The sequence below is a fragment of the Carcharhinus amblyrhynchos genome, chromosome 1, assembly GCF_965287045.1.
Source record: "Carcharhinus amblyrhynchos chromosome 1, sCarAmb.v2.hapA, whole genome shotgun sequence".
Classification (NCBI taxonomy): Eukaryota; Metazoa; Chordata; class Chondrichthyes; order Carcharhiniformes; family Carcharhinidae; genus Carcharhinus; species Carcharhinus amblyrhynchos.
In genome coordinates, this window is record NC_137324.1 from 50,308,565 (window position 1) to 50,322,676 (window position 14,112).

Consider the following 14,112-nt stretch of genomic DNA (forward strand, 5'->3'; position numbering starts at 1 on the left):
TGTATCCTGAGCCTATGTCTCTTGTTTCTCGATTCCCCAACCAGGGAAAACATCCTCCTGCATCTAGTCTGTCCTTCCCTTTTTAGATCTACTCTCAACCTTATAAGCCTTAGTGAAGAGAGGCCCATTCGAACCAACCTGTTCTCATAGGGCAGTCCCACCTACCCTGACATCAGCCTTGTGAACTTTCACTGTGCTCCCTCAATGGCACGTATACCCTTAGGGAGACCAAAACTGCACACGCTGCTCCAGGTGTGGTGGCCAAGGCCACGTATAACTGCAACAAATTTAATTGGAGGCAGTTCAGAGAAGGTTTATTAGGATAATCCTGGCATGGAAGTATTGTCTTTTAAGTAAAGAATAAAAAAGGTTAGGACTCTACTCATTGGAATTTAGAAGAATGAGAGGGGTGATCCCATTGAAACATATAGCATTGACAAGGTACATGCTGAGAGGATGTTCCCCTCATAGGAGCATCTAAGACCAGAGGGCACAGTCTCAGAATAAAGGGGTGCCAATTTAAGAATCTTTTGAACTCGCAAAAAACTGTGGGTGCACAGTCATTGTGTATATTTAAGGCTGAAATAGATAGCTTTTTGATCAGTAAGGGAATCAAAGGACGGGAAAGTGAACAAAGAACAAAAAAATTACAGCACAGGAGTAGGCCCTTCTGACCTCCAAGCCTGCACTGACCATGCTGCCTGACTGAACTAAAACCCCCTACCCTTCTGGTATGCCTTTTTGACTACCTCATCCACCTGCATCGTCACTTTCAGTGACCTGTGTACCTGAACACCCAGATCCCTTTGCCTGTCAATACTCTTAAGGGTTCTGCCATTTACTGTATATTTTCTATCTGTATTAGAACTTCCAAAATGCATTACCTCACATTTTGTCTGCATTAAACTCCATCTATCATCACTCCATCCAAGTCTCCAACTAATCAATATCTTGTTGTATCCTCTGATGGTCCTCATCACTATCCGCAAATCCACCAACCTTTGTGTATCACAAACAGCAAAGGTCCCAGCACTGATCCCTGAGGAACGCCACTTATCACAGCCCTCCAGTCAAAAATGCACCCTTCTACTGCTACCTTCTGTCTTCGTTGACTGAGCCAGTTTTGTATCCACTTTGCCAGCTCACCTCTGATACCATGCAGCTTCACCTTCTGCACTAGTCTGCCATCAGGGACTTTGTCAAAGGCCTTACTGAAGCCTATGTAGACAACATCCACTGCCCTACCCTCATCTATCATCTTCATCGCTTTCTCAAAAAACTCCATCAAGTTCATGAGACACAACCTCCCCTTCACAAAACCATGTTTCCTCTCACGAACCCATCCACTTATTTCCAAGTGGGAATAAATCCTGTCTCATAGAACATAGAACATTACAGCGCAGAAAAAAGCAATGACCCTCTAACCTAAACCAATCCCTTTCCATCCATAAACCTATCCACGGATCTCTTAAACGTCCCCAAACTAGGCGCATCTACAACTGCAGCAGGCAGGGCATTCCAATCCCTCACCACCCTCTGGGTAAAGAACCTACCTCTGACATCCGTCCTATAACTACCACCCCTTAATTTAAAGCTATGCCCCCTCGTGCTAGCTTTCTCCATCTGAGGAAAAAGGCTATCACTGTCCACCCTATCTAAACCTCTAATCATCTTGTATGTTTCAATAAGGTCCCCTCTTAGCCGCCTTCTTTCTAACGAAAACAACCTCAAATCCCTCAGTCTCTCCTCATAGGACCTTCCCTCCATACCAGGCAACATCCTGGTAAACCTCCTCTGCACCCTCTCCAATGCCTCCATATCCTTCCTATAATGTGGGGACCAGAACTGCACATAATACTCCAAGTGCGGACGCACCAGAGTTTTGTACAGTTGCAACATGACGTTGCGGCTCCTAAATTCAATCCCCCTACCAATAAACGCCAAGACACCGTATGCCTTCCTAACAACCTTATCTACTTGATTCCCAACTTTCAGGGATCTATGTACACATACACCTAGATCCCTCTGTTCATCAACACTATTCAGAGTCCTACCGTTAGCCCTATACTCTACACATCTGTTATTCCTGCCAAAGTGAATTACCTCACACTTTTCCGCATTAAACTCCATCTGCCACCTCTCGGCCCAGCTCTGCAACTTGTCCAAGTCTCTGTAAACTATGACACCCTTCTTCACTATCTACCACTCCTCCGACTTTGGTGTCATCAGCAAATTTACTGATCCACCCAACTATACCCTCATCCAGATCATTTATAAAAATTACAAACAGCAGTGGCCCCAAAACAGATCCCTGAGGTACACCACTTGTAACCGAACTCCATGACGAATACTTACCATCAACCACCACCCTCTGTCTCCTATCTGCTAGCCAATTCCTGATCCAATTACCTAAATCACCCTCAATCCCATACATCTGCATTTTCTGCAGAAGCCTTCCGTGGTGAACCTTATCAAACGCCTTATCAAACGTCTCAAAGAATCCTCTCCAATAATTTCCCTGCCACTGATGTAAGGCTCACAGGCCTGTAATTACCTGGATTATCCTTGCTACTCTGCTTAAACAAAGGAACAACAGTACTCTCGGATCTCCCCTTTAGCCAGTGAAGATACAAAGATTTCTCTCAAGGCCCCAGCAATTTCCTCCCTTGCCTCTCTCAGTATTCTGGGGTATATCCCATCAGGCCCTGGGGACTTGTCTACCTTAATGTTTCTCAAGAACCCCAATACTCCTTTTTTGATCTCAACATGACTCAAACTATTACACACCCTTTTTCAGACTCCATCATCCACCAAGTCCTTCTCTTTGAGTGCTGATGCAAAGTATTCATTTAATCCCTTTCCCGTTTTCTCTGGCTCCTTGAGTGGGCCAACCCTCCCCCTGGCTACCCTTTTGCTCTTTACATATGCATAAAAAACCTTGGGATTTTCTTTAATCCTGCTGGCCAATGCTTTTTCTTGACCACTTTAAGCCCTCCTTACTCCTTGCTTAAGTTTTCTTTTTTGACTTTCCTTGTATTCCACTTAGAGCGTGTGTTCCCAGCCTTCTAGCTTTGACAAATGCTTCCTTTTTCTCTTTGACAAGGCTCACAATATCTCTCATTATCCAAGGTTCCCAAAACTTGCCATACTTATCCTTCATCCTTACAGGAATATGCCAGGCCTGAATCCCTATCAACTTGCACTTGAAAGTCTCCCACATGCCAGATGTTGATTTGCCCTCAAACATCTGCCCCCAACCTACGTTCTTCAGTTCCTGTCTAATATTGTTGTAATTAGCCTTCCCCCAATTTAACACCTTAACTTGTGGACTACACTCATCAGCTGGAGTACTGTGTGCAGTTTTGGTCGCTGTACTTACGCAAGGATATTTTGGCCTTGGAGGGAGTGCAGAGGAGGTTTACTAGGCTGATACCAGAGTTGAGGGGGTTGAGCTATGAGGAGAGGCTGAATAAACTAGGCTTGTACTCGTTGGAGTTTAGAAGAATGAGGGGAGATCTCATTGAGACGTATAAGATGATGAATGGAATGGATAGGATAGAGGTGGAGAGACTCTTCCAGCTCAGAAAGGATAGTAGGACTAGGGGGCACAGCCTCAAGATAAAGGGGGGGCAGTTTAGAACAGAGTTGAGGAGGAACTTCTTCATTCAAAGGGTGGTGAATCTCTGGAATTCTCTGCCCGTTGAAGTGGTGGAGGCTGCCTCGCTAAGTATTTTTAAGACACGGGTTGATGGGTTTTTGATAAGCGAGGGGATTAAGGGTTATGGGGAGAGGACGGGAATGTGGAACTGAGCCACGACAGATCAGCCATGATCTTATTGAATAGCGGGGCAGGCTCGAAGGGCTAGATGGCCTACTCCTGCTCCTATTTCTTATGTTCTTATTATCCATTAGAAACTTACTGAATTGTGGTCACTGTTCCCAAACTGCTCCCATGCTGAAACATCAACCACCTGGCTGGGCTCATTCCCCAATACCTGGTCCAGTATGGCCCCTTCCTTCATTGGACTATCTACATACTGTTTCAAGAAGTTCTCCTGGATGCTTCTTACAAACTCTGCCCCATTCACACCCCTTACCCGAAGTGAGTCCCATCAATATCAGGGAAGTTAAAATCTCCCACCACATCAATCCTGTTACTTTTGCACCCTGCCAAAATCTGCCTACACATCTGTCCCTCAGTCTCCTGCTGGCAGTTGGGTGGCCTATAGTAAACCCCCAACATAGTGACTATACCTTTCCTATTCCTGTGCTCTACCCATATTGCGTCGCTGTATGAGTCCTGAGATGTCCTCCTGAAGTACAGCTGTGATATTCTTCTCAACCAGTAGTGCAACTCCCACACCTCTTTTACATCCCCTCTATCCCACCTGAAACAGCTGTATCCTGGAATGTTAAGCTGCCAATCCTATCTTTCCCTTAACCAGATCCCCGTAATGGTAACAACATGGTAGTTCCTAGTACTAATCCAAGCTCTGAGTTCATCTGCCTTACCTGTTGCACTTCTTGCAGACCACCAGATCGTCTTTGATTAGCAATCTTATCCTGCCTGCTGTTTCTCTGAGTCTTACTGGCCCTATTCTCTGGTTCCCCTTCAGCTAATTCATTTTTGCTTTGGTTTCCACCCCACCCTGCCAAACTAGTTTAAATCCTCCTGTGTGACACTAGCAAACATCCTGGCCAGAATATTTATGCCCTTCTAGTTTAGATGCGACCCGTCCTCCTTGTATAGGTCCCACATGCCCCGGAAGAAATCCCAATGGTCCAGATATCTGAAATCCCTCCCTCCTTCCCTCCTACACCAGCTGTTTAGCCACGTGTTGAACTGCACTATCTTCCTATTCCTAGCCTCACTAGCACATGGCACAAGGAGTAATCCTGAGGTTAAACCCTAGAGGTCCTGCTTTTCAACTTTCTACCTAACTCCCTAAACTACTGATGCAGGGCCTCATCACTCCCCCTACCAATGTCGTTAGTACTAATATGTACCACAAGCTTTGGCTGTTCACCCTTTCCTTATGGAATGCTTTCTGTCCATTCAGAGACATCCTGGACCCTGGCACCAGGGAGGCAATATACCATCCTGGAGTCTCTTTCACGTCCACAGAAATGCCTACCTGCACCCTTAACTATAGAATCCCTTATAACTATTGCTCTAGTCCTCTTTGTCTCTCTTTGCTAAATAACAGAGCTGGCCGTGGTGCCACTGCTTTGGCTGCTGCTGCTGCTGTTATCCCCTGATAGCCCATCTTTCCCAACAGTATCCCAAACGGTATACTTGTTAGAGAGGGGATGACCACAAGGGATTCTTGCAGTGACTGCCTGCCCCTTCTAGTGGTCACCCATCCATCTGGGCGTGAGGAATGTTGGACCATCCATGATGCTGTTGAATGACAGGCCAAGCTTGAGGGGCCAAACAACCAGCTGCTGTCCCTGTGTTGATTTTAAAAAAGAACTTGAATTTATAGATCACCTTTTCGTAATTCTAGTCCCAAAACACTTCTGAAGTTAAGTCACTGTTGACTATAGGAAAATGTGGAAGTCAGTAGATATGCCACAAGTCCATACAAACTTTAATGAGATAAGCAGCCAGATAATTTGTTTCATAAGTGTTGATTGTTGAATGAATATTAGCAAGAAAAATTTCCCTCTGCAAATAAGGTCATGAGGTTTTTTTTACTTCTGCGAGAGAGAGCAGGTGGGCTGGGTCTGACCCAGAGGTGTTAAGTCACCACTAAGGCTGATGCCAAATTATCATTCTGGATTGTGGAATATTTAAAATTTAAGGAAAGCGACAGTCTAGTCCGTGGTATACTGAATGTGATGAAGGTGGGCTTGTTGGGTAGCATGCCTCCTTTTTCATAATATCTGACAACATGTCACATCCGGTGGTACAAAGTTTTTTTACACCTTGCACGAGAGCAAAGGGTTCATCAAAATTTGATGTAATTAGCCAAAGGAAAGCAGATTTAAATTCTGTTTTAGCTTCAGTCTTTATCTCTGGAATAATTTAAACTGTATTCTTCACTTAGGTGCTGCTCCCAACGCTCTTCGACAGCCCTACATTTGGCTGACTATCATATTGACTGTGGCAGTCAGCCTCCTCCCTGTTCTTGCAGTCCGTTTCCTGATTCAGGTAGTCAACCCATCAGAGACTGACAAAGTAAGTACCAAGCTGGCTGTCAAGACTGTTGCTGATTTATTGTCACTTGATTTCGGGGGGGGAAAGAAACTGTTTCAATCCATTTTCAGAAAATAACAGTCTTGGATATTCAATATTTTTCTAATGCCACTTCTCTTTGGAAAAGGTGATTGCTACTGCTTAAATTCACTTGTGAAGTAGACATTTTTAAGTTAACGTATGATTAAGTGGTAGGGGATGGGGAAATGGCTGAGGCCCTGAATAACTTTTTTGTTTCGGTCTTCACGGAGGAGGACGTGAATAATTTGCCAGGTGTTAGCGATGGAAAGATGGTAGCAGTGGAGGGCCTGAATGAAATTATTGTTACTAGAGAGGCTGGAGGGACTGATTGTGGACAAGTCCCCAGGACCGGATGGAATGCATCTAAGGGTTCTGAAGGAAATGGTGGAGGTGATAGTGGATGCCTTGGTGATTATTTTCCAAACGTCGCTGGATTCCGGGGAAGTGCTGGAAGATTGGAAAACGGCTAATGTTACGCTGTTGTTTAAGAAAGGTGGCAGGCAAAAGGCGGGGAATTATAGGCTGGTTAGTTTAACGTCTGTTGTAGGAAAAATGTTAGAATCCGTGATCAAGGAGAAAATAGCGAGGCATCTTGAGGAGAATTGTTTGGTAGAGCAGACGCAGCACGGTTTCGCTAAGGGGAAGTCGTGTCTGACGAATTTATTGGAGTTCTATGAGGATGTGTCTAGGGCGGTGGATAGAGGAGAGCTGGTGGATGTGGTCTTTCTTGATTTTCAGAAGGTGTTTGACAAGGTGTTTCGCTGGAAAGAAGGCGGCTAAGAGGGGATCTTATTGAAACATATAAGATGATTAGAGGTTTAGATAGGGTGGATAGTGATAGCCTTTTTCCTCTGATGGAAAAATCTAGCACGAGGGGGCATGGCTTTAAACTAAGGGGGGGTAGTTATAGGACAGATGTCAGGGTTAGGTTCTTTACCCAGAGGGTGGTGAGGGATTGGAATGCCCTGCCTGCTGCAGTTGTAAATGCGCCTAGTTTGGGGGTGTTTAAGAGGTCTGTGGACAGGTTTATGGACGATAAGGGATTGGTTTAGGTTAGTGGGTCATTGTTGTTGTTTTTTTTTAAACTGGTCGGCGCAACATCGTGGGCCGAAGGGCCTGTTCTGCGCTGTAATGTTCTATGTTCTAAGGTACCTCACAAGAGGTTATTGCAGAAGGTCAGGGGGCATGGAGTTGGGGGTAGGGTGTTAGCGTGGATAGAGGATTGGTTGTCAAATAGGAGGCAGAGAGTGGGGGTTAATGGGTGCTATTTGGATTGGCGGTTGGTGACTAGTGGCGTACCCCAGGAGTTGGTGCTGGGGCCTCAACTATTTACCATTTATGTAGATGATCTGGAGGAGGGAACCGAGTGTATGGTGTCGAAATTTGCTGATGACACCAAGATTGGTGGAACGGCAAATTGTGCGGAGGGTGTGGAGAGTCTGCAGAAGGATCTAGATAGGCTGGGCGAATGGGCCAGGAACTGGCAAATGGAATTTAATGTTGGCAAATGTGAGGTTGTCCACTTTGGTAGGAATAATGGTAGGAAGGACTATTACTTACGTGGCGACAAACTACAGCAGGCGACGGTGCAGAGGGACCTCGGGGTCCTTGTGCATGAGTCGCAAAAACCCAGCTTGCAGGTGCAGCAGGTGGTCAGGAAGGCAAATGGGATGCTGGCCTTCATAGCGAGGGGGATTGCATATAAAAGTAGGGAGGTCTTGCTGCAACTGTATAGGGCACTGGTGAGGCCGCAGCTGGAGTACTGTGTGCGGTTTTGGTCGCTGCACTTGCGCAAGGATATTTTGGCCTTGGAGGGAGTGCAGAGGAGATTTACTAGGCTGATTCCGGAGTTGAGGGGGTTGAGCTATGAGGAGAGGCTGCATAAACTAGGCTTGTACTCGTTAGAGTTTAGAAGAATGAGGGGCGATCTCATTGAGATGTGTAAGATGTTGAATGGGATGGATAGGATAGAGGTGGAGAGGCTCTTCCCGCTCAAAGGACAGTAGGACTAGGGGGCACAGCATCAGGATAAAGGGGGGGCGCGGTTTAGAATGGAGTTGAGGAGGAACTTCTTCACTCAAAGGGTGGTGAATCTCTGGAATTCTCTGCCCGTTGAAGTGGTGGAGGCTACCTCGCTAAATATTTTTAAGACGCGGGTTGATGGGTTTTTGATAAGAGAGGGGATTAAGGGTTATGGGGAGAGGGCGGGAATGTGGAACTGAGCCACGACAGATCAGCCATGATCTTATTGAATGGCAGGGCAGGCTCGAGGGGCTAGATGGCCTACTCCTGCTCCTATTTCTTATGTTCTTATTTCTTATGTTCTTAAATGCTTGGATTTTTATAATGTCTATCACACTGAGAGAAAGAAAACAATGAGGCCACTGAGCTCCGTGAGCATAATATAAAAACTGGAGTTTTTTCAAGGATGGGGTTTGTTCAGGATTTTCTCAAACCTGTCTTCATTTCCCAGTTGGTCTTCATTTAAAAATACAGGAAGAGTTGCTTTGACTTGAAGTGAACTATCTCTGTCAATTAGCCAAGTGGCAATTCAGCAAGACCAGAACAGGGAGTGGCTGAATATAAAGGAGATCATCTTTGCTTTACATGAGTTGCAGAGAGGTCAACTAGAGGCTACCGACATGAATATTTGCAAAAGATGAAGGAGTTCTCTCATGCACTACCTTGCATTTAGTGGCACAATCACTAATGTCAACGGTCTGTTTTGATCTTTAATTGGTGATATTGAGAGGAATGCGTTGCGCCATCATTTAACCGCAACAGAACAGTTAATGTTGGCCTTTATCTTAAGCAGGCAGGAATACAAAGCGGGTATGTCACAGTTTTATAAAGTTCTAGTTAGGCTATATCTATCGAGTATTGCATTCTACTTAAAGAAGTGGCCCTGGAAATAGTGGATGCATTGGTGGTCAACTCCTAGATGGTATAGATTCTGGAACAGTTCCTACAGATTGATGGGTAGATAATGTCACCCCACTATATAAAAAGGGAGGTAGAGAATGAACAGGGAATTATGGACCAGTCAACTTGGTAGTGGGGACAATTCTGGAGCCCATTATCAAGGATTTTGTATCAGAGTATTTAGTCAACAATGGTAAAATTAGATAGCATGAATTTATGAAGAGAAATCATGTTTGATAGATCTACTGGACTTTTTCCAGGATATAACTAGTAGAGTTGATGAAGGGTGAGAACGATGTATGTGTTTTATTTGCACTTTCAGAAGGCTTTTTACAAGGTCCTACGTAAGAAATTAGCATGTAGAATTAAAGTGCATGAAATTGGGAGTAGTGTATTGAGATTGGCAGAAAACTGGTTGACAGACAGGAAATAGAAAGCTCGTGCTACCAAATAAACCTGTTGGACTTTAATCTGGTGTTGTGAGACTACTTACTGTGCAATTCAAGAAAGCAGCTCACCACCACCTTCTCGGGGGCAACTAGGGTTGGGCAATAAATGCTGGCCAGCCAGTGATGCCCATGTCCCACAAATGAATTAAAAAAACAAAAAACAGTTTGCAGTCCTGATTCAGAAACATTATCAATGTGCTCCACCAACAGTTGATGTGAGCAATCCACTCTTTCTAATTGTCAGTATAGGCTGCTTTTTAGATGGGCCAGTAGCAGAAAACCTTTTAAAAATATTACACCACCTAACCTGAATTTTGTCAAAAATACTGGACAAACTCTATAGCTTCAATTACAGCTCTCTTAACATGTTGTGGTGAGAGTAATAAAAACAATGGTGGCTGGTAATCTAAATACTTCGACACTTATTCTTTCCGTCCATGTCAATGAAAAGTTGGGTTGAGAGGGAATTATTTGAGGTAAAGGGAGTGGAGAGGGAAGGATGAAAAATAAGTAGGTTGGAAATGTGGAGGCTTTTAGTGGAATTGCTGGAGATGAGGGAGTGACCAAAACATTCTGGTGCAGAAGAAGCAGTGTTTTTTTGTGATGGAAAATAATAACTTTATTCATTCATGGATCATGGGCGTCACTGGCTGGCCAGCATTTATTGCCCTTCCCCAGTTGGCCCAGTTAAGAGTAAAGTACATTGCTGTGGCTCTGGTTTCACATGTAGGCTAAATCAGGTAAGGACAGCAGATTTCCTTCCCTAAAGGACATTAGTGAACCAGATGTTTTTCTTTTCCGGCAATCAACAATGGTTTCCTGGTCATCAGTAGATTCCTAATTCCAACAATTTTTTTATTTAATTCAAATTCCACCACCTGACATGGTGGGATTTGGACTCAAGTCCCCAGAACATCAGCTGAGTGTCTGGATTAATAGTCTAGCGATAACACCACAAGGCCATCACCTCCCCCATATACTTAAGTATATTTAAAATGTGTACTTCTTGGTAAGTCCTTTTTCCTATAAATGTGGCCCTCTAAATTTGATGATCAAAATGTTACATCAGCTATTTAAAAGCCAACTGCTCTATTGATTGGCTCTGCACAAGCATAGGATGAGCTTTAAACACTTTTGATCTAACCAAAATAGCTCAGCTGCTTTTCCTTCAGCTTCTGCAAAGAAAGACACCAAACAATTTTTCAAATATCCATCTTAACTCGTAGTGTGTCCTATGCTTTGACTTCACTGCCACCATATCCTCCCTAAATTTCCCAAAGTATCCTCCATGTAAACTCAGCATTCTATATTCATCGCTGCTAAGTTCTTGGTAAGAAACAGTAAGATATAATAAGTCTCATTCAGAATCTGGACATGCTGATAAAACATGGACTCTAGACTTCGTCTCCAGTTTTAAGTGGATAAAATGCACAAACAATGCAATTTTCAATACACCACATGTTAATACTTTCATTAGTTATGCGATATCAAGTAGTCTTGCAAACAAGGCAATATCTAATCACTTCCTTGTATAACACTCTGCCCACATTCCACTTCCATTCCCATTCTTGGCTCCTGTATCTATCCCTGGGGGAAAAAATTTGCAATGCTCCAACTGTCCAGCATTTTGCCCACCACTCATCATAACCACCAGGATTCTATCTCCCCACCCATGGGAATCGGTCAAGTGAGATCATGAAATCCCACCCAACATTTTTTTTGCAACGACTGATTTTCTCAAATGCACACTTTGCCCTAGGCCCCAATAGAACCATTTCTTTTGCTCTCTCTTGCAACTGCACATTAGTTCGGGATCATCCTGGTCTACAAAGATAACCCCTCTCTCCCTGCAAATTGTTTTCTTAAACTGTTTTCCCCTGTTTCCTTCACCATCACCTCCCAACAAGAAATGACAGACTTTTTGTCATTGGAGTCCATCCAATCAGCTGACTCAGCCTCACTCTTCCCACCACTAACCCACCTATCAAACCGCCTTTGTTTATCTCCTACCCGAGCCCTGAACTCAAATCATTCTCTAACTTTTCTCTGCTCATGCCCTTTCTGAGCTCATCTTGTCCATGAGATCCAGCTCCTACTCCCTTGATCCAATTCCTACTAAACTGCTGATCACCTATCTAACTTCCCTCCCAGGTCCCCATGTTAGCTGACATCGTAAACAGTTGTCCTTCTCTCATAAACCTGCCATCATCACATCCCCCTTCAAAAAACAAATCTTTTTGACCCCAATATCCTTGAACACTACTGTCCAATCTCCAAACTGCATTTCCTCTTGCTTCTTTGAAGTCTGTGAATGTGTTGCTGGTAACAAATCTGTTCCCATCATGCTCAGAACTCCTTTTAGAAACTCTATCTCGGGTTTCTATGTTTATAAATTCATAAGATACAGTAGCAGAATTAGGCCTTTCGGCCCATTGAGTTAGCTTCACCATTTGATCATGGATGATGTGTTCCTCTTCCCCATTTTCCTGCTTTCTCCCCATAACCCTTCAATCCATTACAAATTAAAATCCAGTCTAAATCGACTTTGTTCGCTGTCCCAGTATCTACCATACTTTGGGGTAGCGAATTCCACAGATTCACAACCGTTTGGTAGAAATAATTTCTCTTCAATTCTTCTGTTTTAAATTTGTTATCCCTAAGACTATGACCTCTTGTTCTAGAATGCCCCACAAGAGGAAGCATCTACTCCACGTCTACTTTATCCGTACCCATTATCATCTTTGTATGCCTCAATTTGATTTCCCCTCATTCTTCTAAATTCCATAGACAGTATCAAAATGACTCTAATCAAGTTCACAAATGACTGTGTGATTACAGTCTTTGAAATAGTTGATCACATCATCCTCTCTGCTGCCACTCCACTGTTGGGATGGGACTGCTGTCTCTGCTGCTTATATCACAGTTGGCCCAATGAGCTTTTGCAGTGGTCAACACAGTGACTTTACCGCAAATATTTGATTTATGATGTCTTGGTTTTGCCAGGCCTGAATCTCTTAGTCTTGGTTATGCTTTAAGCAAATTTTCTTTTTGTTTTTAAATGACAGATTCAAGTGAACCGCAAAAAATATGAGATTGAACTTCAGCCCAAACCAAGTAGACCCAAATCTTTCCAGCGGAGCGAGTCTATTCGTCGATCAGCCTATGCATTTTCACATCAACAAGGCTACGCCGACCTCATTTCTTCAGGTCGCAGCATCCGAAAGAAAGCCCCGCGCTCTGTACCAGGTGTCAGCGGTAGGACATATGAAACAGCAGGTGCAAACGCAAGCTGAAACCATCAGCGTACTATTGCCTGCTTAAGATTTTTTATATTTAACAACAACTCTAGAGATGGGAAACTTTGATGTTTTTGTTTGAAAAATAAATATTCTCAGGATACCTTGGAAGGAGATTGCAACACATTTAATGTTAGACTTTCACATCATGTACATCGAGAGATTTGGAATCCTTCTGAGTTGCACACAACTAAGATGAGGACCATCTGATTACAGGGATTAAAACCCGAAGTTGGGATGACCTGCTATCCCAGCACCACTTATCACTTTCTACACCACAACACGGGCACCATTTTAAGGACCTGCATTGAAGAGTTTTATTTCCTGCCCCCACAGAACAGCAATAAAAAATGGAATTGTTTTATTGACTTGCAGTGAGTACCCGAGCAGATGATGTGTTTTTAATGTTTACAGAGATACAGATTTACCTTTGTTACCCAACTTTCATTACCATTTGTTAATATTGAACCTTTTGTCTTTTACTTGGTGCTTTACAAAATGTGAAAGCCTGAATTCCATTTTCCGCCCACCACTATCAACTCGAGGCACTCAAAATATGTGTTCGAAAAAGCAACAGTGAAAATCTGCACTGCCATTTTTATATTCTGATCTTAAGTTCTTAAATACTTTTGAAAAAAATGTAATGAGAAATTGAGTCTAAATTTTGCTTCTTTTAAACCAATTTATTATTTCTGCCTTGTCATAAATTAAATAGTATGTGTATATAGTTATATATATTTTAGAAATTATTTCTGTACTAAATGAGGATGATTTAAAAATAAAATTTATCGTTTTCTGGCTAATTATTCCATCAGCGTAAATCTTTCGTAATTATCAACTCTCAGCATGAAAGGTTACTGGAAAATCTAAGCTCGAGTCATAAGGCCTTGGGCATACTACTGTTGTTACAGATCTTCACATCCAGGGGAATTACAAGATTGTCAGATCAAGTGGAAAGCACATTGACACTGTTTAATGCTCAGATTTCAGAAACTCCACCTTTTTTGTAAATCCCTGGGAATCAAGGGTTACAGGAATCTCTTCACCCAGATGTGGGTAACTGGAGGTAATGCACAGTTTTAGCATCCTGTTTCTTGTGATAAAAGCTGTTTATGTCACACATATTGCCTCTATTTTTCAGAGGAGTTCATAATAGAAGAGTGAAATTGTAACCCATCAAATAAGAATTAATTAACTACCTGAAATAAAGCCTTTAAGGATTCAA

General features: G+C 43.2%; 1 protein-coding gene across 1 annotated transcript in view; it reads left to right on the forward strand.

Moving 5' to 3' along the window:
* Positions 1-14,112, forward strand: part of atp8b1 (ATPase phospholipid transporting 8B1) — a 160,069-nt gene extending 145,957 nt beyond the window's left edge. The window contains exons 27-28 of the mRNA XM_080182142.1: positions 6,051-6,181; positions 12,657-14,112. Coding sequence (XP_080038268.1) covers positions 6,051-6,181; positions 12,657-12,884 — 359 coding nt within the window. The 3' untranslated portion in view covers positions 12,885-14,112. The remainder of the gene's footprint in view (positions 1-6,050; positions 6,182-12,656) is intronic.